Source organism: Camelus ferus, chromosome 18, assembly GCF_009834535.1.
Source record: "Camelus ferus isolate YT-003-E chromosome 18, BCGSAC_Cfer_1.0, whole genome shotgun sequence".
Lineage (NCBI taxonomy): Eukaryota > Metazoa > Chordata > Mammalia > Artiodactyla > Camelidae > Camelus > Camelus ferus.
This window is the reverse complement of record NC_045713.1, coordinates 28,284,922-28,310,097: the sequence shown is the minus strand read 5'-3', so window position 1 is coordinate 28,310,097 and position 25,176 is coordinate 28,284,922. Positions and strand designations below refer to the sequence as shown.

The 25,176-nt window shown below is 51.0% G+C and overlaps 1 protein-coding gene across 3 annotated transcripts in view; it reads left to right on the top strand.

The window, feature by feature from the left end:
• SNX29 (sorting nexin 29) overlaps nucleotides 1-25,176 on the top strand; it is a 587,367-nt gene that overhangs the window by 183,521 nt on the left and 378,670 nt on the right. For all 3 annotated transcript variants that reach the window (XM_032460769.1, XM_006190981.3, XM_032460771.1), the window contains one exon: nucleotides 31-113. In XM_032460769.1, coding sequence (XP_032316660.1) covers nucleotides 31-113 — 83 coding nt within the window. The remainder of the gene's footprint in view (nucleotides 1-30; nucleotides 114-25,176) is intronic.

Here is a 25,176-nt window from a genome sequence, read left to right as displayed (position 1 = left end):
AGTGTAACTTCCCTCTGCTGCCTTTTGCAGTGTGGAAACAAGTCCTCCAGGCCAAGGAAGTCCTCTGAGCAGCTTGCTACCTTCTGCCTCCGCGCCAGAGTCGATGACAGTTAGTAAGTACTTTCTGAGTGGCTTCTGCCAACACTGGGATGACTCTTGGGCCCTGCACATCACAGCAGTGGCTTTGTGCCTGCTCCTCCGTGACCGTGGACTTCACGGAGTGTGAGATAAAGTCGGGTGTGTGTGTACCTGATTGTGGACTTGAAGTGTGGTGTGTGGTCGTAAGATTTCTGAGCTGTTAAGGTTAATACTTGGGCGTGTGCATGTTCTAAAGGCCGTGCTTCAGAGGTGGAGCAGCACTGAGGCAGAGGGAAACTTCTGTTATTCAAGGTTTCGCGGTTTGCCTCCTCCAAGGCTGTCAGCTACAGAGGAGCTTTGTAGTTGGGTTTCCTTTGTAGCTCTGGAGGAATCACTTTTGTAAGTAAGGAAGAATGCTTTTCTGAAAGATAAATGAAGGTTGCTAATGATTTGGTTCAAACTGTTTGCAACCTCACCACTCAGCAAAAGTATTAGAAATATAACAAATAAGATTAGGTTTGAGTGGCTTTATGTTATAAAGAATAAACCAACCAACAGTAGCTTAGTGTGATAGAAATTCATCTCTCTGTCCAGATGTGGATAGATTGGGGCTGGTATGTGGTTCCATGGTCATCAGAGATCAGGGCTCCTTGTATTTTTGCCTCATACTCCAAAACGGCTGCTTATTTCCAGCCATCCCATTCTCATCCCAGGTATCAGGAGGAAGGAGGGGTTAAAGGAGAGGCTTCCTCCATTTCCATTGGTAGGATTCAGGGGTCTGAAACCTGTATAGGGAAAGAAATTAGAGCTTTTTTCTCTAGCCTCTGACTGAAATTTAGTATTTCCTTCATTTTTGTTGTTTTAATTATTTTTAAAATTGAATTGTAGTTGTTTACCAGTCTATTAATGTCAGGTATGTAACATAGTGATTCAAAATTTTTATAGATTATACTTCATATAAAGTTATTCTAATGTACTGGCTGTATTCCCTGTACTGCACTATATCTCTTTGTAGTTTATTTTACACAGAAGTGTGTACCTCTTACCCTCCCCCCATCTTGTCCCTCCCCCTTCTCTCTCCCCGCTGATAACCACAAGTTTGTTGTCTATATCTGTTTTGTCTTTTTGGGGGGGTTAGTTAGGTTTCATATTTTTAATGGAGGTGCTGGGGATTGAACCCAGGACCTTGTGCATGCTGAGCACACACTCTACCACTGAGCTACACACTCTCCTCCTGTTCTTTATGTCTGAGTCTGTTTCTGTTTTGTTATATTCATTTGTTTGTTTTATTGTTAAGCTTCCACCATATAAGTGATAACATACAGTATTTGCCTTTCTCCATCTGATTTATTTCACTAAGCAAATACCCTGTACGTCCCTCCATGTTGTTGCAAGTGGCAAAATTTCATTATTTTTTATGGTTGAGTTGTATTCCGTTATATATACACACCGCATCTTTGTTCATGCATCTGCTGATGGACACTTAGGTTGCGTTTTCTTTAATTATGAAGGTAATTAACCACGGAAACCTCGGTGGTCTTAGCAAAATGGGTGACTTTGTCACTGATAGAGGTCACAGGCACCTTTAACAACGGTGATACAAAAAAAATCTCATAATGTCATTTATGCTGGAAAATACAGTAGTTTTTTAATGTGTTAATAAAGAATCCTATGTATTACTCTGACTTTTATTTTGTACATTTTGATCATTATGTTTCAATCTAATCAGTTTCCTTTGTAATCTTGGGTGTTTTATGTATTTTAGTTTTGCTTTTTTTTTTAATGGCGGTAGTGGGGATCGAACCCAGAACCTCATACATGCTAAGCACACACTCTACCACTGAATCATATGCACCCCATTATTTTATGTATTTTGAAACTGTTTCTGAGAGGAGGCCCATGGCTTCACAGACTGCAGAATGGGTTCACGGTACAAAAAAGCTGACCCCGCTCCACCCCAACCCCAGCCCCGGCATCTGTAAGGACCCTTCCTAGAAGGTGCACAGAGTTTCCTACTCATGTGGCCAACATCAGTTCCAAGGCCTCCCCTGGCTGCTAAGGAGGCAATGTATCCTGGCCCCTCCTCAAAAAAAAGTTAGGGTTTTCATGGCTGCAGAAGGAAGAGTGGAGGTTGGGGGCAGCCAGTGTTCTAATTCAAGGGTGAGGAAGGAGATGGGTGGGCGCTGTGAGGCTGGGGTGTTGGCACTGACTGGTCTCACTGTGTGTAATGAAAGCGTGTGGTTTATGGCGGTGCTTCTCAGCCTCGGGCTCAGCTGAGCAGAAGTTTAAGGATCCCCAGCACGTGGGGTACACGGGCCGGAAGAGCACTCAGCTCGCTGGGTTTCAGTTACTTACTCCCCACAGTACCGTTACCGTTACTGACCCTGACTTTTTTTTCCTAAATGGGTGCACTTAAAAAACCTGAATGCCTTCATTTAGAAAGGGAACTTTATATGATTACTGTAACTGGAGAGCCACTGTTAGTTGGCTTAAATAACAGGTAACTGTGAAAATAAAGACGGTGTGAAGGAAAAAGTTTTATTGTCAGCCTGGATGTTGCTGCCTGTCCCAGCATTAGAAAGGTGTTGAGAGCTCAGTGCTAAACCCAGGTGTTTTTCCTGAGCAACCAGCAGGATTGGAGAAGGGCAGGGCTCCTCTCCTCTGGCTCACTGCTATTTAATGCCTCATCTTCCCAGCATCTACAGCGCTGCCTCCTTGTGTGTCGGTCACACCCTGACGCAGCGGGATGAGGCTTTACTCTGGCTCCCAGGTGCGTCTACTCTAAAGAACACCAGCTTTTACCTTATTTAAGTTTGTTTTGAAAAGGACGTTGACCCCAAGATTGAGGACGTGAAGGCCAGCTTTCACAGGTGCCTTGTCCTGGGCATCATTTGTAGGGATGCAGGCATCTCCCTGTCCCTCCCCTCCACCCCGCCCCTAGCCCCCCCCCCCCCCGCCCCGGTACCCAGCCACCCAGTGTTGTGCGTCCAGGTAGGTTTCCTGCACCCTGGCATGAGGTCCCCCCATCTCATGTAGCCACGATTTGCTTTGTCAGCTGCTCTTTGGGGCGGACAGAGATCATGGTCTGTGGGGCTCCCTCAGCCACTTTGACTTTTGGGAAGGTGCTGGCCCTGCCCGTGTGTTTTCACTAAGGACATTCCTCCAGACACACCGAGTTTTGTTGGTAACAGGGCTTTAGGCTGTTTTTCTTGTCTTTACTCATATACTGTTCTAAAAATGTAAATCTGATTTTATCATTTTTAGTATCTTGGGCAAGTGGAGACATATCCAGAGCTTACAACTTGCATCTCTGAAGAAAAATGTCACTGCAAAGTCCACATTTTGACCCTTGTTACTCTGTAGTAATGTGGTTTGTGGAGGATGAGTGTGTGTGTGTGTGTGTGTGTGTGTGTGTGTGTGTGTGTGTAATGGGGGGGTGCCATTTTCTGAGGTGGCTGTAAATTTCAGGGAATCTTCAGGGAACAGCACTGTTGCCTGCCCTGTGGATGTTCCAGACAAGACATTGGAATACTTAGAAGTTTTCAGTGGTGGGTGGTTTTGACTTGTACCCTCCCCATCTTGCCCCTATCTCTTGTGTCACAGCAAAAAAATTAAAAGAGGGGGAGAGTGCGTGGGTATCCGGGGTGTATTGCTTTGCTAGCGTGGCTGTAACAAAATACCACAGACCGGTGGCTTAAACAACAGAAATTGATTAAATTCGTAGTTCCAGAGGCTGGAAGTCCCCCAAGAGCAAGGTCTTGGTTTCTGGTGAGGCCTCTTTCCTTGGCTTGATGGCCTTCTCTCTGTGAGCACGCATCGCTGGTGACTCTTCCTCTTATAAGAACGCTTTAATTGCCTCTTTAAAGGCCCTACCTCCAAATATAGTCAAAATATTATGAGCTTTGGAGGCATGCAGTTCACTCCGTGACACGGGGTGTCCCAGAAGTGGTGTCCCAAGAGCTGTCCGACTTCAGGTTGAGGATTGCATCCCAGCACGTGAGCACCCAGGAGTCCACTCCAGAGGGGTGCTCGGCTCTCACAAACCCTGGAAGAGGCTGGCAGAGGAACCCCAGCCCTGTTCCCCGAAGTGGAGAACGTTTCCCTCATGTCCCACCAAGCGGCTTTCCAGCCTTTTAATAATGGGTGTGGGTGGCTGCCTTGGCCCTGTCATCAGGCCGGAGCTCAAGTATTCACTCCTGGGTGCTGGGTGGGTGGGGGGACTGACAAGCCCTCTGCCTGGCAGCCCATCCCGCTTGGATGTCTCCGAAATAGCGAAGATTTTGTCCCGGGCTTTTGCAGTGTATATTCTTGTTATTTAGTGCCCAGGAGAAAACGTGTGACCAGCCCCACATGACTTCTTTCTCTTTCCTGCAGGTGCTTTGGCACTTAAGAAAACACAAAAGCCTATTATGAAAAATTAATTATTTAGGGGAGTCGTAAAAACAGTTGTGAGCAAACCAAAACAGCCATAAATCTGCCTCAGAGGTGCTTTCCGTTGTTGCAGTTCTGGATGTGGGGCGTGCAGGGTTGTACCTGGTTGGAACTGCATTAGGAGGGCCTGCTTGGAAATCAGGCTGCCAGGGTTCAAGTTCTTAAACCTCCCAGTGCCTTGCTTCCTTGTCTAAACATAAGGATGAACACTCATCTCGTGTGGTTTTTGTGAAGATGAGCAGTGATGAGCTTAGAGAAGTATTTGGATCAGAGTTAAGAGTCATATAAATGTCAGCTGTTACAAAGTGCTTATTTTGTATTCAGCTTTCTTCACATTAGATCCCAGTCGTCCTTGTCTTCCTCATCCCCCTGATCATCCTCTTCAACGTGTTGACGGAAGAAAAACACATGACCTCACAGGTGTGGGTGAAGTTTTATGCAAGGATGGGCTGTTGAGGACGACAGCCCAGGAGACAGCCTCTCAGATGGCTCTGAGGAGCTGCTCCGAAGGGGTGAGGAGGGAGCCAGGACATATAGGGGTTTTTTTTCTGCTGGAAAAACACTTGTCCTTGAACATCAAAAGATTACTGCTAATCACAAAAAACAGACATCTCAAGTTAATGATTTTAGTGCTTTTTTGTGTATGGGAAGATGTAGGAATCCGAGTTCATTGAAATTTTTCCTTAGATATGCGTCTTATCTCGGGCCAGTATCCAAAGGCCCTCGAGCCCATCCTGGGTCCTCAGGGCGCCCAGAGCAGGGCGGCTGCAGTGGCTGAGGGCCTGATCCTTGCAGACTGGAGTGGCGGCTGCATTCTCTGTTTACTGGGACGGCTGCATAGTGTCCCACGCTTGATTTACTTACAGTTTACTAGGTTATTGGGGGCGGGGTGGGTCACCAGCCAGGCTTCCCCCAACTCCAGTGACTTTCTTCCTTCATTGTAAGGAAGAGTTGAGAAGTGCTGTTAGTAAGTGCGTTCTAAGGACTCTTGGCTATTATTATTTTGTTCTGCTTAAGTACTCCTTTGTGGTAAACGTCTGGTTGTGGGACGGGGGCCAAGGTTAGGCTGTGTTTATGGGCTAGATCTAAATCACCGTTTTGTGTTCTGAGTTAGTGTGTTGCCAGGGGTGTGGCAGCTGCCAGTGTCTGTGCCCTCCACCAACTTGAGGTCCTAACACGTTAACGCATTTTGCTACGTTAAGGCCCTGAAAATGGCTCCTTGGGGTTGGGTGGCCTTGCGTCCCCTCTGGGGCAGCCCTTCTTCATGCTTTTAACATTTGTGTCCCCAGTGTGAGTTGTTGGCTGACATCCTCTAGTTTCAGGGCCCCTGTGGGGTGTTCTGCCTGACTTGGGGAGGCAAAGGAGAATGGGAGGGATACGACTCCAGCAGTTGCTCTTGGAGCTGTGTGGCTCAGGAAAGAGGTCAAAGGAGGGGCCACCATGGTCTCAGGGTGTGAAAGTACGCCCTAGTTGGGACAGGAGGGAAGGGGGCAGGGCGCAGCCTTTAAAAGAATGACACATCAGTCAGCACCAAGATGGCGAAAGATTCAACTTCCAGTAGATCTTGAAGCCCATGATGGTGGGAGATTTGACTTCCAGTAGACCTCGGGCTTCATCGTGTGCTCACTGTAAGATATTAACGTGGTGCTCCCTCAAAAGCAGGGTTGACTCAGATGTCCACACTCTCTCAAGCTGCTGACAGTCCCTAGTTGGTGTCCTGAGTACGGTGCACTGACACCCCTAATTCAGAGACATGCTGAGGGCTATGGAGAGAGCAGAGACGGGGAGGTTTTGGGGGGTGGGTGGTCCGTAACACGGAGCCAGCATCCTGGGGTCAAGCCCCAGCTCCAGGACTTCCCAGCTAGGTTTCTCTTTCTCTTTTTTCCAGACTCTCTAAGGCACTGTATCCTCATTTGTAAAATGAAGACACTTACACTGGCTTCTCAGAGCTGTTCTGAGGGTTTAATGCCTGACATGCGAAGGCACAAAACCCAAGCGCTGCCCCAGGCGGCGTCCTGGGTTGGAGCCTTCCCACGTGCCGAGAAGCTTCCGCAGGTGATGAGCGTTGCTGTGGCAGTTCTTCAGAGTCCAGTCATCGCCTGGGGGGCTGACGGCCAGGCGGAGGACCGGGGACAGTGAGAGGGTCAGTGCGATGTCCAGTGTCCACCTCGCCATACGTGGGTGTCAGGCAGTGGCGTCACTCCAGGGAGGCCATTTCTTCCTGAAATCATTCCCGGAGACCCTCTGTGGGGATAGTTTCAAGCCCGTGCAATAGCCGCAAGGGCCCATGCTCTCAACCGTAGTCAGAGCCAAAACCCCTAGAACTGTGGAGACTGGTCTCACGTTCCTCTCCTGGTTCTTTCCAGACAACCTCTGGCAGCTGGCCAATGTCAGATCCATCCGTCAGTTCAGGCCCATCTCTGGGGCAATTCCAGATGATCCTTCAAGGGGTGCCTGGCAAAGATGAGTATTTTGGACGTCTCCTCACTTCCCTGCTGTGAACTGGGCTTTCTCTATATTATCACTTGATTTTCACAGCATCTCTGCAAAGTGGGAGTGTTGGCCTCGCCTTGTAGTTGGAGAAACGGAGGCGAGAGAGGTGGGGTGAAGGTCCTACTGCGAAGTTGTGGGGGAGCCGGCATTCACATCCCTCCCCCGCTCCTTGCTGTTCCTGGAAACCCACTGCTTCTGGAATGCTTGGCCCTCAGAGGAAAGCATTCAGGTCTGTTGAAATGACCCTGGTCCAGAGGCTTTCCTTCCCTGAAAGAGTTGCTTCCATCACCCTCTTCTTATATGACGCCAGGTTTCTGAAGCCCCCATGGCCTGAGTGCACTATTTCTCCTTCCCCCGCTGGAACGTGAGCGCCCCGAGGGCAGGAGCCTTGCCTACTTGCTCACTGTGTATCCCGGTGCCTGAAATCTGCCTGCCGTGGACTTGCTGCTCAAGACACTTTAGCTGAAGGAATGAATGAACAAACGTACGAACAAGTGTTTACTCTCGTTCTAACACACATGACAAATATAAAAGGGCTCTCCGAGGATTTGAAAGTAAGTTCCCCGAGGGCTGGTGCAGGTCTGTTTTCATCGCCGATGCATCTCTAGCTTGGTCTGCAGTAAAATCCCCGAACTGTGAGCTGCCCTTGGAGCGAATGAATGACTGAATTTTCACCCTTTCCCCTATTGCTGGAGGGAGGGGGCAGCTGGTAGAAGGAACACGAGATGGGGAAGATTGGGAACACTTGGTTCTCATTCACGCCCCGGGAGTGGAGGGTCCCTTGACCTCTCTGGGCCTCAGTTGCCCCGATTGTAGGGTGGAGGAGACCACGCTCAAGGATTCCTTGTGCTTCTAGCCATCTGTTCTGGGAAGAGAGTCCCGGTGCTCACGTTCCCCTCTGCAGCCATTACAGAGCCAAGTAAGCTGTCGACGTCTGGGTGCTTCTAGCGTGGCGCCTGGCTTGTTAGCTGTTCTGGTGTCGGAGGCAGGCGTCTTCACTCCCCGCTTGCTGACTGTCTCCTTTGCAAATGCGTTAACTGTTGAGTTGACTTTGAGTGACCTTTGGCTGTGGGAGTTAGTATCCGTACACATCCGGGCTCTGACATTTGGCTCATAGCTTCTGCTCCTCTGGGCCAGGTGTTGGTCCATGTAGGAAGCAGGCCGGGTTGGCGAGAGGCAGGATGGTACTTGCGCGAGTGCCCGGACTCCTGGGGACTGCTTTGAAAAGACGTCTTACAGAATGTGTAAAGGTGAATCAGCCTTCTTTGTGAAAGGCGGTTGTCACCTTCAGCTTTTAGTTCGGTGTGGCCCGATGCCTTACATCTCCCTGCCAGGCCTCCATCATCAGCGCCGCTAGATTAGACGTGTAAATCCTTTCTGTCCTTTCTGCATCCTTTATTTTTGTATGGCCCTGGTGTGGGCGGTCATGGATGAACTGGGTGGTGAAGGCAGCCTTTTTGGGGTGGAAGGAACATCGGAGTCAGGCAGACCACCGTGCCGCTGTTCAAGAGCTGTTCGATTGGACAAATGCCTTAATTTCTCTGAACTCAGTTTCCTATTTCCTTTTTGTGGAACTCCATACCACGAAGTGGAGGTAATGTTACCTGCTTGCAGGACTCCTCGTTGGTCTGTGAAGCGTCTAGCACAGAGCCTAGAGTATGTTGTCTGGATGCTTCACTGGAGGCCCGGAGATGGTTTCAGAGATTTCAGAAGCCTCTTGCAATTGTGTGCAAAATTACGTGTATTTGTGCTCATGTGGGGACTCTCCTGGGGAGAAAGTCCTTTGCTTTCGGAGGATTGCAGACCTTAGGAGTAGGGAGCACTCAGGTGCTCAGCTAGTGGGAACTGCACCTGGCATCTGCCGCAGCCCTGGTCTTTGCTCTCACTGCTGCTGTTCTGCTGTCTGACGATCCTCCCAGGTGGGCTGGCTGTGTTCTCAGCCACCTCCCTCCACTGACTAGCAGTGGGAAGTTACTTAACCTGTCCAAGCCTCCGTGTTCTCATCTCTGTAAAAATGGGGCTACAAATAGTACCCATCTGATAGGGTCATGAGGATTAAATGAATTAATACACACAAAAATACTCAAGATAGTTTATGTAAATTTCTTACATCAACAAATAGTTTATGTAAGAAAAATGGAAAAAACATACCCAGAAGAGTGCAAGGCATATTAAATGCTCGCTGACTGGTAAGTGCTGTTTTAGGGCACGTTGCTGGCTGGTCATCCTGGAAACAGTACCTGGGCCTGCCTGTGAACTGCAAATGGACAGACCCGATTTCCCGTTTTTCTGAAACAAGCCCTCCTGCAGAGGCCCCTCAAGGTGCCTTCACATGGCACCTCCTTAATCTTCCCTCTGCTTTAAAGGAGATGAATCTCTATGCTCTGGCTGTGAGGTTGGTGGCCTCAAGAATGGAAGATGGTGATCACGTGGGACAGTGGTTCTCGGCTTGGGGCGATGCCAGCCCCCAGAGGACATTTGGCAATGTCTGGGGACATTTTTGGCTGTCACAGCCGGTGTGGGGATGCTCCCAAACCTCATACAGTGTGCAGGCCAGGCTCCATAGCAGAAATTTATCCAGCCTCAGACGTCACTGCCAACAAGGAGAAACCCTGAATAGGAGAAGGAGGCACTGGAGCTATTTTCCAGGAACCACATTTTATTTTAGACAGTTTTTTTAAACACCTGCCTCCTGCATCGTTCAGGGAATGAAACTTAGGATAAAAAAGAATCTGAACGAAATGGCAGATCCCAGAAGGCACTTGTTCTTGTGTGTGTATTTGGGAGCTGTATGGTTCCATCAGCCTTGCGGTGAAGATCATCTGGGGTGGGGGGAGCTATGGGGTGCATAAGGGCAAACACCTGTCCAGTGTACCAGAATAAATGATCCCATCCTGATAACTGCAGAGACGGTCACATTCAGCATGTGTAGCTCACTGGTGCTCTTTTACTGGAACTTACTGAAAATCCCTTCAGTTGATATTTATTGTTATTCATGTCAGCTTATATCCTTTTGCTTCCTCTTTAGAAAATGAGTTTATATTCTTGAATTAATCTCTCTGTTTGAATATATGATTATTCGGGAGCTGGAAGTTGCAGGAAAGTGGCTCAGCCTTTCTCCCTGCTGGTTGGGGGAAGAGCAGCCGTGGAGCCAGCAGGGGGCGCTCTGGCCCTGTCTCTACCCACCTCTCCCCTGCTTTCCTCCTGCAGCTGCGGGCTGTTGCTGCCTCAGTCTTTGATGTCCAGCGCTGATGCCCCATTTTAACTGCAAGGTGGTGGTGGGAGCAGTGGTCTTTCCTAGCTGAAAACATCACGCACACACAGAACATTCTATTCGCCATTAGCACAACTTTTGTTGTACGTTGCCGATGACTTTCTGAAGGGGAGGTGCAGGTGCCTGGTCCTGTTTTGAAACAGAATATACGGCTAATTAGGAAATATTTCTCATTTGTCGTTGCTTTTAATGAGATATAACTGATTATCCATGGATATTTATTCAGCACTGGAATCCTAATCATTGCCTTCTTTTTCCTCTTTTTGAGGGGTGGAAAGTGGTAGGTGGTGGAGAGAGTAAAGCCCAGATAATCAGCTGGATTGTTTCCTTTTGATTTCTCCCCACTTTTGATCTTGAGCGAGGGCAGAGAGGGCAAGAGGGACATCCTTGGTTGTCAATAGGCCTCGTGAAGCAGGTCCTTTTTCCTCCTGGCTGTTATTGTTGGAAGGGATTCTCAGTGCTAGTGAGGAGGTCTGGCTCGTCGCCTGGCAACGCAGTTCCAAACATTGGGCGGCTCGAAGAGCGATGAAGTGATGATTCACAGGGAGATGCAGGGCCTGCCAGCCGCCCGCTGCGGGGCTGAGGGTTTGGTGGTGCAGTTTGAGGAGGAGATGGTGGGGCAGCAGGCATTCCATCGGTGGTGTCCTGGGCCCACTGCCCCCGAACCACAAGGAGTGGACCCAGTTGATGCAGCCAACACAAAGCCTCAAGGGGGGCACATTTATTTACAGGGGGACCTTCCCACTGAATGTTATCTACTAGGCCTTCAGTGACCGACTTGGTCCCTGGAACGTTCCAGGTGGAACTGAGACATGCCTCATTTCTTCACTGGTCTGGTTATTCAGCCCACAAACATTTACTGAGCACCTGTCAGGTGCCGGGCACTGTTCTGGTGCTGGGAGTCAAGGGGAAGGAGACCTGACTCTGCCTCTCAGGAGCTCTGTGCCTGAGTTTCAGCATCATTAAGATGCAGGTTGTAAGAGAAGCAGCATCAGAGCCATTGTGGGGACTAAATGAGTTAATGCAGATAAAGTGCTTCGGCCAGTGCTTTCCATACCTGGTAGATGCGAGCTCTTCCTGCGGAAACCCTGCTCGCGGGAGTGTAAAATCTAGGGGAAATCACGAAAGTACAGAAGCAAAGAGCGGTTGAATCGGGGAGAAGGAAGGCAGTTGGGTCCCATGGGAGTGGTTTTTTTTTTTTTTTTTTGTATATACTTTTTTAATTGAAGTCTCGTCAGTTTATAATGTGTCAATTTCTGGTGTACAGCACAGTGTCCCAGTCATACACGAACATACATGTATTCCTTTTCATATTCTTTTTCATTATAGGTTACTACAAGATGTTGAATGTAGTTCCCTGTGCTATACAGTATGAACCTGTTTATCTATTTTATGATGGGTTCTTTGTTACTGTGGGCACTGAGTCACTTCCACAGTGACCTTCCCCCTCCTTCACCCTGAGTGAGTTCCCCCTGAAGCAGAAAATCCTAATCTGGGTCTCAGATGGGTGGTCCAGCTCAGCCCCTCACCTGGAACCGCAGAGGCCTCGAACCCACAGCTGGGGCCGACTGTCACTAACGTAGACGTTGGTTTCCTCGCTGCCCAAGCCTTGGGGGGGGGAACTGGTGAGAGTCAAGGGGGTGAGTGTAACAAGGATGGGGCTTCCCTGAGAAGAGAGCAACTAAAGAGGCACAAGGGTGGGTGCCGGGGAGTTAAGAGAGCCTTGAAGAGGAGGGGAGGGCACTCCACGGCGAGGGGCGGCCGTGTGCAGAGGCCCCAAGACAGGGTGACTCTGCAGGACACCCAGCCGGTCTGAGGGGCACTGCCCCCAACCAAGAAGCACTCGAGGATGCCATTGGCAGCATCTTGGGTGGACCTGGCGATGATCATACTAAGTGAATTAAGTCAGACAGAGAATGACAAATACCATGTGATATCACTTATTTGTGGAATCTAAAAAGTGACACAAATGAACTTATTTATAAAACAGGAACAGACTCACAGACAGAAAACAAACTTACGGATACCAAAGGGGAAAGGGGCAGGGAGGGATAAATTGGGAGTTTGGGATCAACATACACACTACGTATATAAAATAAACAAGGTCCTACTGTGTAGCACAGGGAACTATATTCAGTATCTTGTAGTAACCTACAATGAAAAAGAATCTGAAAAAGTATGTATATGTGTAACTGAAACACTGTGCTGCACACCAGAAACTAACAACACTGTAAATCAACTACACTTCAATTAAAAAAAAGAAGCTCGAGGAGGAGATGGGGGGTCCCCTTGGTGCTCCCCAGCACCCCTGGGAGAGGGGCTGCTGGACCCCCACCTACAGAGGTGAAGGGACTGGCCCAGGGCGGCTGTGTTCAGCCTCACCAGGAGCCCCTGCCCAGCCTGCCCACCACGGCGCTTCCACGAGCCTCTCTTTGAGGGCAGCTGCCTGCTTTAGGGGGTGTCGCTGCCCTTGTGAGGCTCTCCCCCAGCTGCTCCCCAGCTCTTGGTTCTTTTCTGGGCTACATGTGCTTTTTATTTTCCTCCTTTTTTGAGTTTGGTTCTTCCCGTCGAGGGCTGTTGCATTCCTACTGACCCCCTTAACAGCCCTGACTCCTAATTTGTTTACAGGTGTTGGAGTGAGGATGACTTCTGGCTTTCACGTTCTCTCTCCTCTCTCTCTGCTGGGCCTGGGAGCAGCTTATGTAACGCTTGATGCAGTTCAGAGCCGACGCAAAACAGGCTTCTTGCTCAGAGGATGAGGCACCAGTCACACTTGTCTGAAGTGTCAGCTTTGTTTGAAATGTGCTACCCGAAGAGCCTGCGCTGCTGGGCTTGTGAGTGGCAAGAAGGGGTGCATTTACTAGGCGTGAGTTGGGTGTGGGGGTGGCCTGGCCCCGCATCGGTGGGCCTGGGTGGGTCACCCCATGCCAAGTCCTGAAAGGGGAGGGGGCAGCGAGCGCACCCCAGCTCCCGCATCCTGACAGACAGCTCGCATCCTGGCCCTGCCCTCTGCTTTGCTCACTAATTCCCCTCCCTGGACCCTTTTCCTATTTCTGAGAAGAGATGATCACACCCACCTGGGAAGCTCCTCAGGAAACGGGAGGGGGCGCTGGTGTGTCCCTTGTGGCTGAATTCTAACTTTTCCTCCTCCCTCTTCTTCAACTCCTCTTCCTTCTCCCCCCCTCCTGCACTGGGATCCTAAATATTAATTTTAAAAATTACTATTAACGTTTTTGCTTTGTATACGAATACATTTACTTGGGGAGGAAAACCTCAGCTGATAAAGTAAAGCGTCTTCCTTCCTTTCTTGTCCAGCCCCCCAGCTCCCCCAGCACAACTCTGACCTTTGTGGTCCAGCATCCGGAAGAGCAAGGCTGCCAGACTGAGCGGGGTTCGGACAGACAGAGCTGGCACTTGCCTTTCACATCCCCGCGCCCTTTGCTAGGAGGTCACGATGTTTCGGCGGCTCTGAGCGACTGCAGGTCTCTGCACACGCTGTCAGGGTCACGCCGCCCTGACCCCAGTCTGAGCAGGTCCTTCCGCCTGGGGCGCCCTCCTGCTCCCCGCTTTTGGCCTGGGCAGTGCTTATTCACCCCTTAAGACAGCTTAGGTGCCACCTTTTCTAGACAGACTGGCAGATGCAGGTGAAAATGGTAGCTTTGTTATCGGTAAAGCTGGCTGGAAAACAACTTCAAGGCCATAGGCAAGCGGGCATGCAGAAGTGCCACCCCTGAGTTCTCTAGTGAGGTGGGACCCCACACTGGCAGCTCCCAAGCCTACGTGGTGGGTGAGCGGTGGCTGGGCCCTGAGAGAGAACCCACAGGGGCTGAGGTGAGCTTGCCCACTTCCTCCTCCCAGGCTCCTCCCCTCCTGGGAGCGGCGAGCGAGGTGCAGGGAGATGGGGGGGATACGGGGAACGGGGGGCATTTGTTCCACCTGGAAATGGAGCCAGGGACTCGGCGGTTCCCCTCCAGCCCAGAGCTCCTCGCTTGGGAAAAGACATTGAGACTTCAGGGTGTTTTAGGTGACTTTCCTGAGGCTGTTTTCTCTTTTGCAAAATGGAATCACTAACCAGACCCTCCCAGATTGCCGGGAATGTTTGATAAGATAAAGAGTAAAGACAGGTGCCTAAGTCAGCTAGGTGAGCACTGCGAGTTCAGTCCTTGTCATTGAGAGCTTGGTTTCACCTGTCATCCCGCCCTCTCCCTGACCTTTCTCCAAACCCACGTCTCCTCCTCCCCACTCTGGACCATGCGCAGCTGTTGCATGAAGTGCGTATCTGGTAGGGAGCTGGGCTCAGTTAAGGACCAGCGAGTTGAAGCTGCTTGGCTCGTGGGGCACTAGGTGACAGCCCGTGGCTCTGTATGTAGTGGCCCCTGATGGGCTCCTCCTGTGTGCAGGTGTTTGGGGAGGAGTCAGTTGAGGAGGGGGAGGGAAGCCTCGGCCTAGAGGGTTTTGACCTCTTCCCCTCCCATCACGTCCACGCTCTCCAGCTGAGTTTTCTGACTTGCTTAGCCAAGAATTCAGGACTCAGTGCCAACAAGGAGGCCCCAGGGAATGGAGCAGTTGCAGCCCGTCCTAGGGCGGCTTTCCATGGCTTCTGGGTTCCCTCCACAGCGTTCTGCTGGCCTTGGCTCCCAGTATGGGGGTTGTCCTGCCAGGCTCAGAAGGAAGCCAGTTCTTCCGGGCTGCCCCCCATCTTGTCTCGACTTCCAGCAGTTTTCGGGAGAAGCTAGACCACTTTTGATTCAGGGACTGCTCCCCAGTGGGCTTTCCTGGGGGAGAGAGCAGAGTGTGCAAGTGTGCCTGTGCGCCCCCTTCAGGCCACCTCTCTGTGACTTAATACCCTGGCGCCTGGCTGGTTCCAACGCAGAGCTTGACCCGTGGCCTCTCCAAACACAGCTGTTCCATCATGAACAGTGAATGCCAGACACAAGGAACTTGGTGTGAGTGATAAGCATGTACCTAATGTGCACTGTGGGCCAAGCACCATTCTAAGCCCGTTTCATTTATTCCCTCGTTTAACCTTACACCGGCTCCACGAGGCGGGTCTGTTATCATCCCTATCTTGTTGATGAGTAAAAGCTGAGGCTTGGCAGTTAAGGAGCTTGTCCAGCATCACATGGGGAGCATTTGACGGGAACACGTGGGACCTCCTTGCCCCTGCTCCCAAGCCCGGTGGTGCCCTGCTGCTCCGGCTGCTCAGTATTCCTGCAGGCGTCCGTCCAGCAAGTACTTACTGGGGACCTGCTGTGTGCCAGGTACCCGCTGGGGCTCTCGGGCAGGAGTCTCAGCCTTGGTACCCTTGCCTTTGGGTTGGATTATGCTCCATTGTGGGCCCATCCTGTGCACTATATGATGTTTACCAGCATCCCTGGGCTCCCACCTGGTACCAGTAGCGCCTACCCCAGGTGTGACGACCAGAAGTGTCTCTGACTTTGCCAAATGTTCCTAGAGGGGAAATCCCCCACTCAGGTGGAAACCACTGTTCCAGCAGGAAACGTGGAGCTTGTGTTCGAGTCGGGAGCGTGGAGGCCACAAACATAGATATAAATATCAAGTGCAGCTCTGTCTGAAGCAAAACGAAGCTGAACAAGAATGTGGACGGAGAGTGGCTGCCAGGTCCTGCTGTCTGTGAAGGCCCATCTGATAAGGCGACTTTTGAGTATTGGCCTGAGTGGAGTGAGGATGGGTGTTCCTAGCAGAGGGGACAGCTGGTGCAAAGGCCCTGGGGTAGGAGGGGGCTGGGTGTAGCTTAAGCAGAATGAGCCTCAGACAGTAGGAGATGAAGGTAGGGCAGGTGGGGTGGCTTTAGCTTTTACTCTGAGTGAGATGGGAAACCAGGGGGGACTTGAGAGCAGAGGAGGGGCTCACTCTGACCTGTGTTCAGTGGTGGAGAGTTGTCCATGGGGGGACTGGAGGGCCAGAGAGACAACGAGGAGCAGCTGGTCCAGGCAGCAGATGCCAGCCTCTTGGAGGACGGCCCGGGACTCTGAGTAAGAGGATGACCTGTGGGGCTTTTTCCAAAGTCAGATGATCAGTGCAGTACACGTCCGTGGTTCAGGGACCTAGCCCTGTTCCTCCCAGGATTAAGAGTGAACCTCAATCTTTTAGCTATTACTTCTGCACCTCGATACTTTGCTTTAACCACCATCTCTTGAATGAGCACATTTTAGGAAGTATCAGTCAGCTTCCTGCTAGAATCCGGGGGGATTCTGCTTCCTGATTTGAGCCCTTTCTGGGATGAAGGAGGCAACCTGTTTTGTTCTCTTTGCTCAAGGCTCTGCTATTTTTTTCTCACCCAAATTGAGATGTCCTAAGGTGTCTTTTTGCCTGACGTTGCCTTTCAGAACGTTTGGTTTCTCTCCCATTGTGTTCTTCCCTCTAATGAACAGTTGACCCCTAGTTAATTCTAATCATTCTATATTGGCAACTTTAGTTAGTCACAGCTGTCCCTTGATGTCTTTTTAATGCATCCTTGTTTCCGTCTCTCATCTCTCCATGGTGTTCTTGTAATCATTAATTTATTCATTCATTCCTAGAGGCTTAACTTTGTGATTAGAGCCTTTCTAACATTCACTGGTAAAAAAAGATGAAATATACATGAAAAAAATGACCTCTACTCACATGAGTTTCCTGGAATTGGAAACAAACCCATGTCTGACTAAGCTCTTCTTCCAGAGGAAGCAGCCCCAAGTCAGAATTCATTTCCCTGAAGCTGTGGCTACTCCTTGGTCCCAGCCTGTCTGTCAGGCACCTTGTTTGAAAATCAAGGTGGTGTTTGATGCTTGTGGACACATAAATGCCAAGAGAATCTTCTCAGGGGAAACCAGACACAAACATCACCCTCACTAGAGTTCTCTGAGACCAGTGCTTTTGGAAAAGTTCTTGCCACCTGAGTTGCCTGGCCGTGTGGCTTCACCTGGGATTGCTCCAGGATTAACTTTGGGTTCGGACATCATTTTCTTGCACTGTATTCGGCATATTCTTTGTAACACATGGAATAGTTGATATACCGATCACGGTGGAAATCTGTTACCTTTTTCTGTGCAAATCTTTATTAAAAATAGTTGGTGCCCCTTGGCTTTATTGCTGTGTGTTGTAATTAGAGCCTCCTTTGCCTTCCAGAGAAGGTCCCAAAGACAGATTATGCCGAGACTTGCCCTCTGCTGCTGTGTCCATGGCTGCCAGGAACGTGGGGTTGGCCCGACTGCTGCAGGCATGTCCGGTTGGCTCTGAACTTGAACCTGTTTGTGTTTTTTTCTTTTTGGTGGGGGTGGTCAGGTATTTCAGTTTATTTTATTTACTTACTTATTATTTTTTTAAATGGAGGTACTGGGGGTGAACCCAGGGCCTCGTGCATGCTGAACAGGCACTCTACCACTGAGCTATACCTGCCCCCTGCTTGCGTTTTATCAACGTTGCTTTTTGCCTGTTCCCTGGCCAATCAATGCAGGAAGGGGATGGAAGCTCACACTGGGGGTTTCCAGGAAGTCAGCCTCAATCCTTAGAGTGTGAGAAACAGCGAACAATTTTCTTCACAGTTAGAGCCACGGTTAACCCAAATATGAAGTCAGACTGTACTAAGAATCCAATTTAAAAGAGTATTGAGGGAAAAAAAAATCCACCAACACATTTTTAATGCAGTTTGACCCTTTAGTTCTAAATTAGTTTTTCTCTCTTCTGAGTAGCTCCTATGACTTAAAGCAGCAGATGTCCATTTTCAGGTAATACATTAGCAATAGAAAACTCAGAAAGTGGCGACAGGTGCTGTCTGTGTTTCTGTGAATGCCGGTTCCCCTCCCCTCCCAGATGCACCACTGTGGTCCTGTGGTGTTCCCTAAAGTGGAGAGGTCACCCTGGAGAGGCGAGCTGGGCAGAGTGCTTTCTCTTCGTGTGGATATTAAGTTCAGGTGATTGAGCTGAGAGGTTGGGACTGAGGGCCCCTGCCAGTATTTAAATGCTGGTTTGTCTGCAGTGGGAGGGGATGGAGTGACTGCTTTCCCGAGGGGACCTTCCATCATCCATCGTCACTGAGATGGCTCTTCCACAGGGACAGAGTGACGTCTCCGTCTGAGTCACGCGAGGGAGACGGGAGAGACACCGAGGCGAGGGCATCACAGTTTAATCTCCAGTGTTCACTGTGTCATTCCTTCACTTTCTGCATTTGCTGACATCCATGGGGTCCAAACTGGCCGTCCATGGAGGAGGGGTTTCATTTGGGCTGCGCAGTGTTGAAAACCCTTTTAGAAATTAGCTGCCAACATTTAATCATTGGGAGATTTTCATGTTAAAAACAATATCAATAAACCAATACCCTTGACCTCAGTGGAAAAATCAGAACCTCTGTGGCCCCTGGGCATTTTTGCACAGCAGCCTCCCCTGTAGCCAGATAGGAAGGCCATTACCAGTTGCTCCCAGTCCCACCTAGCTGCCCCCCAGGCCACTGAGTGTGCACTTCCTGACTTAAGCAGTTTTCTCTGTTACCAGGGGCCTTACCCGATTTTGGGGTAACTGCTACTCACCTTCCAAGCCTTTTGCGAGGATTTTCCCCTAAGGGAGCGTTTCTTGGCCCTCCTGGCCGAATCTGCCAGCTCTTTGAGGGCAGGGGCGGGATCAGGGGTCACATCTCTTCTCTCTTCTCTCATCCACCATGTGTCCTGGCACCTTGTGAGTGATTAATCATTGGTTGAGTGAACACAACAGAATCAAGGTGATTTAATAGGCGACTAGTAGGTGTTGACACATGGACTGCCCACCATATGGCAGGACTCTGCCTGCCCTGAGCCTCGTCCTTGCTCATCCTCCCCCGATCCTGCGGGAAGGTGTTCTTTTGTCCATCTTATATAAGTACGCAAAACTGCGGCCTGGGGAGATTACAGAGTTTGTTTCCACGATAGAATGAGGTACTGATAAAGCTATAAAATGACTTCAGCCATGGGTGGTTTTTTTTTTTCAAAGGCCAAGGATTGATTGACAGCCCCGGAAGGAGATGTAGTAACGTATTAGGGATTGTTAAAAAAGCACAGGAGAAAGGGAAAGGTCAGCGTTGAGCCATAGAGGATTTCCTGTTGATGTGTCAGTTGCTGTTCGCAGTCCTGAAGAGGACATTTGTGCCGCCCTGGCTGAGATGGCAGACGGGTTTGGCATCGAAGGTCAGGCTCTTCCCGGACAATCCTCAAGGCATGAGAAGCCCTCCTGGTGGCAGAGGAAGTTGACTTCCTGACCTTGCCTGCCATTCTGTGAGAAGCACTGATGGAACTGAGGGAGGGGCTGGGTGAGGTTGGAGGAGAGTGGGTGCTGCCTGGCGCTTGGGGCTGGGATGTCAGTCCTGGTGCCTCTTTAAGGGAAGTGCTGTGCCAGGCCCTGGGGAAGCTTGGTGACTTCCATACAGCAGGACGACTTGACCACAGAGACCAAGGCAACAGGTGCCCCCGGAGCACCTGGATGCTGGTTCTGGTTCTACCCCTTAACCCTTTGGGTCTTGGAGGTGTTGTGCTGTCTCTTCTCTTAGGGAAGGGTCAGAGGTGTCCAGCTTGTTGGGGACCTACTATGGTCACTCTGCTGGCAGGAGCTTTGATAGCATGACTCACTCAGTTTCCCCCAGCAATGTAGTGAGATGATGGGTGATTGTATCCCTGTGCCCAAATGCCACAGCTGGGGACCAGGGAGGTTCAGTTTGTTACTCAGAGTTACACAGCTGGTGATTGTTGGAGTGAGGACTTGAACCCAGGCTCATCTCTGAAGCCTCTGCTCCGTTCCCCATGCCAAGTGGCAGCCTCACTACTGCACTGGTCCTAACTGTCTACGTATGCAGGCCCTGTGGACGCATCAGGGAGCTGCCGCCGCCACCTGGAGCACAGAGAGGACATGGTGAGTAGGAAGCCGTCCAGCTGAGAAGCCCGGCACCAGACTTAGAAAGTTCTCGTGAAAAAGGCATGAACCTCCTTGCAGGCCCGAGGGTTAACCTCTTTAGCTTCTAATTCCTCATCTCTTTAGAGATGGGAGTGACTTCCCCTGCCTGCTCTCCTCATCAAGCAGAGTGAATGAGGACTTTGCAGACGCTTTGAAAGCAAGGACCGGGCTGCCCGTGGTAAGCTGGAGTCAGCGTCGGGCTCCGGGCTCCTAGCTGGGTGGGGAGTTTCTTAGCCTCAGCCGTGTGTCTCAAGCAACAGAAGGTGTCAGGTGACTCTCTTTCCACGCCCCTGCTCAGGGACATTTCCCGCCCCTCCCCCGCCGAAGCTCCTGAGGCAGGGTGGATGTGGGAATATTACTTGTTTAGCCAGTCCCCACCCTCATGGGGTTTAGTAGCGAGTCCTCCCTGATTGCTAACCACCATGGTGCCACCTGTGTATTCGTCTGATTAAAGACTTAATTCTCTAGCTCTCAAGGTGGAACTTGGCACAGATTTTCTTCTCTCCAGATGAGTGGATTTTACAAAGATGCCTCAGACCATAGGCTGTGAGGAACCCAGATGCAACCGGCCAGGGCCGCCTCCCGGCCTGCTGAGTCCGGTGATGAGGATGGGAGGGTGTCTCACTGAGGAGAGCATGGCTTCCAGAAGGCTGAGGTGCCAGGCTCCCGGTAAGACTAAGAGCCCAGGCTTTTGATCGCCATTACTTCACACCAGGCCCTGTGTCTAAAGCCGGCCTCTCTGGTAAGTCGGTTACATCCGCTGACTCTGAGGTCTGCAGGCCCAGGCCCCTGTACTCCAGGCCGGCGGCCTTTATTGTTTGTTTGTTTGTTTGTTTTTTTGGCAGGGCAGTGTTGGGGGGAGGTGATTAGGTTTATTTATGTATTTTTAATGGAGGTACTGGGGATTGAACCTGGGACCTTGTGCGTGCTAGACACGTGCTCTACCACTGAGCTAGGCCCTCTACTGCGGCCTTAAACCCTGTCTGCCCTTTTCCTTCCCCCAGCCCCTGTGCCTGCCACCGTCCAGCCACAGTGGCCTCCAGGCAGCTCTCAGAATTCAGGTTCTGCTTTCCACTTGGAACGCTCTCTGCCCACCGCCCCCTTGGCCCACCTGGAGGACTTTTCCTTAATCACGTCCAGTTTTCACCTGCGTCTTCCTCAGCCTTGCCCGACCACGCCCCCTTCGCCTGGTCTTCTCTTCCTGGTCTTGCCTTAACTGGCATCAGTTTGTGGTGGTTTCTTTCTGAGTTTGATTAGTGTCTGTCTCCCCCTCTGAGAGGGACCCCTGAGTCCCCGCCCGCTATGGTTTCTGTTCCCGTCACTCCCCTCCCCTCCCCTCATTTTAGGAGCAGCCTGGGGAGAGGGGCTGCGGGCTCAGGCCGAACGAACTCAGTTTTCTGCCTGGCCCTCATGGTGTGACCTTGGAGGCCCCCTCCTCCTCAAGGGGGTGCCGTGCAGGTGGGTTTGGGGCACCCCCCTTGTGCCCATTGCTTTTTCCAACACCAGGGCCCTTCCTCGCATGTTCTTTCCCGGAGGCCCGCCAGCCGTCAGTCCTAGGCATCCACGTCGCACCGTCCTTTCCCCTTCGGGCCTGTAATCTCACCGTGAGTAATTCGTGCAGCCCAGGACGTGTAGCTCTTGGCACTAAGAGCACGCAAACCTCAGGTCTGGTTGAAAAGGGAGGCCTGCTTTCTGTAGCTGAGGAAACCGGTGATGGGGGTGGTCGTTCCTCAGCCCCGCTCCCTGCTGGGCTCCGAGGACAAGGCCCCCGGCCTGGCTGCACCATCAGAAAGCAGGATGGCTCTCCCCTGCGGCTTTTTAAGTCTTGGGGATGAGGATTCAGCATGAAGGAAGGGAGCTTGTTCTCTTGGGCTGCATTTTGTCAGGCGTGAAATGCCCAGCCCAGCCGAGCGGAGGGTGACCATTCCTGCCAGGAGGAGGGTTTCAGCCTGTCTACCTGGGGCAAGGCTTTTCCTTCCTGACCGCAGCCCATGTGCGGGGGAAGGGAGCCAAAAGGAACTTGGCCTGGCCGCATGAACTTGGCTGCCCTGGGGCGAGGTGACTGTCTCCTCAGTTTCCTTTGGAGGGTTTGCTGTTGTTACTGAACCAAACTTGGGTCAACCTGCCTGCAGGCAGTAAAGCCAATCTACTGACACCAGCTTGTGGTGAAGGAAGCTGCAGCGTTTACTGCAGGGGGTCGAGGTAGCTAGTGCTGAAAAGAGCCGAACTCCCCAGTGGCTTTCAGGGAAAGGTTTTTCAAGATGAGGGGTAAGGGCGGGACGGGGGAATTGTGAGGTGCGTGATCAGCTCGTGAACATTCTTCTGACTGGTTGGTGGTGAGGTCAGTGGGAGTCAGCATCGGCGACCTTCTGATTGCAGCCAGTCTGGAGGGCGGCATACAGTTAACTTCTTCCCCCTGCTGGGGATTTCGGTATCTGAAGCAGCGCGCAAGAGACGGATGGCTCAGAATGTTATCTGTAGCCCTTGAGGAGGGGGAACTAAAGGTCCTGACTTTAACAGCTGAACTGTTACTATTTTGTCTTGCTTCACTGTTTTCCTTTGTTTCTGCATTTTCTCGCTTCTCTGATCAAATTTATTCTTTGGATCTTGGGGGGAAGGCCTAGGAGGCTAAAGTTTTCCTGCAAACAAGAGGCAGGTGGAGGACACGTGTGTGTGGGGGTCTGTCTGGGAAGGCCCCACAGGGTTGTGCTGGGTTACACTGTGTGGAGATGCTGCCCTGGGGTGGGGGCGTGAGGGGCATGGAGGGAGGGGATCAGCCTTCCTGCTCCCACTGGTGCCTGGCGCTCTCCACTCCTTCTCTAATCCCCACAACAGCCCCAGGCTTAATATTGATTTCCCTGTTTGATGGGTGAGTAAGTGGGTTCAGAGAGGTTAATTCATTTGCCTGAGGGAAAACAGCTGGTACCTGACAGCCAAGTGCTTCAGACCTCAGCCCATCTGACCACCAAGCTGGAGTCTGTTGGCTGTGCTGCCTCCCAGGGAAGTCTTTGGATATTGAGGACCTACTGTGTGGGAGAGATCATCACACCTTATCAAGTATTTTATCTCATGTAGTCCCCAGGGCCAACCTGTGGCATAGTGTGATCCCATTGTAAGAGGGGACACTGAGGCTTGGAGAGGACAGGTGATGCTGCTCAGAGTGGGGTCTGGGCTCAGTGTGGGGGTAGTCCCAGAGAGGGTCAATGCCGTTGTTCAGTTCCAGGTGGGCCCGAGAGGGGTGCTGTGTGGAGGCGGGCAGTTAGGAATGCTTTCAGCTGCAAGTCATTGAAAACCCACTTAACAGTGGCTTTTAAAAGACAAGGCCTTATTTTCCTCCTAGAATGAGCTCCTCCTGCCTCTCTCCCTCTGTTACTTTGGAGGTGGATTCTAGGTGCCATCATGCTCATTTCAGAGGCGGAGAAGCAGATTCAGAGAGGGCAAGCGACATACCCAGGGCTGCGCAGGAGGTCAGTGGCAGATCTGGGACCAGGACCCAGCCCATCTTGGTGACACGGAGCTCATGCATGTTCTGTGTAACAGACATGAAAGCGTTGACGTGTGGAGCTGGACAGTGTAGATTTTGTGTGACTTGGTCTGGTGTGAGGGCTGCCTGTGCCCTCTCAGTAGCTGTACTTCTGATTAATTGCAGATCGTGTGTTTGAGAATTGCTCATACGTATGATACCACAGCCTGAGGGTGGAATGAGGAATGAGGCTGTGCAGCTGACATCCTAATTATTTATGCACATTTCACACGCCGTTACTCTTCCTTGCTGTCAGTTAACCCCACCGCTCTGCTGTGTGTGAGGCCAGCCTCAGCAGGTGCTGGTGCTGCTGCCTGCTGGGCAGACCCGGGGGTCTAGACAGGTCGGGGTCGTGTTTCTGCTGGTTGTGGTTGGCAGTCCAGCCAAGGGCCGCCAGCCAGCAGACAGAGCAGATGATGGGGATGCCCGATGCTCCCCGTTTGCTTGCAGGAGCCAGAGGCCAGGAAGGCTCACCTGCTCCTGATGATCTGCAGCCTCTCAGAGCTGGGAGGATGCTGGAAGGTCAGCTTGTGTAACCGCCTCATCTTAAACTCTGAACGTCTGAGACCCCAAGTGGGTATGACATGCTTAACACACCTTGCTGCCCAGCGGCTGGACCCACTGTGGACCTGGCATCCTTATCTGTTCCTTGTTGTGACATCGCATGTCTTTGCCTGTCATGCTGTTTTCTCGTCCCCTGCGTCTCCCAGCTTACCAAGTCCCTTCCCTTCTCTGGGCCTCTGTCTCCTCATTCATATACTGGGTGTAGTAAACTTTGCTTCTCGGGGATATTGTGAGAAGTCAGTGAGATTGTGTATTTCAAGTGCTTCTCGCCTTGCTGTGTGCGAAAAACAGTACGTGGCAGCCGCTGGCCATCTGAACACTGGGAACGTGTCTTGGGGCATTTTATTTTTTCATCAGAACAAATTACAAAGCAGGAACTCTGGGTGGGCAGGGGAGAAGGGGAGGCAGGAAAGAGAAACAGAACAAAAAGCTAGAATGGGCCCGAGACCGATTTAAAAAGTTATGTTTTGGAGCTCAATATAGTTCATCTTTTCTTTTAGAGATAAAAGGAAAGGGAGTGGGTAGGCAGAAAAAGATATAAAAAGCGGTACAAGTTTGGAAAACGGCGGTGTGGGTTAAGTATATATCCACAGAAGAACACTGTTTATCTCTGTGCATGTGCCCTCGTGAGCCCTCTGTTTAAATATAACCGAGTACGGGCCCCAGGGGAGTGTGTGCAAAGGCTCTTTGAGGTCTTTAGAAAAAAGATGCTATGTAAAACCAAAGAATTATTACACAGATCTCTGTATATGTGAGAGTGAGTGCGTATGGTTGCACATGTCCGCACATGCCCAGATGTGCCGTGTGTAATTATCATATTGAGTGTTTCTCTTTTTAATCTTGAAAAGGAAGTTGAAGATCAATTATCTCAGGATAATTTCCCTCCTGGAGGGCCTTT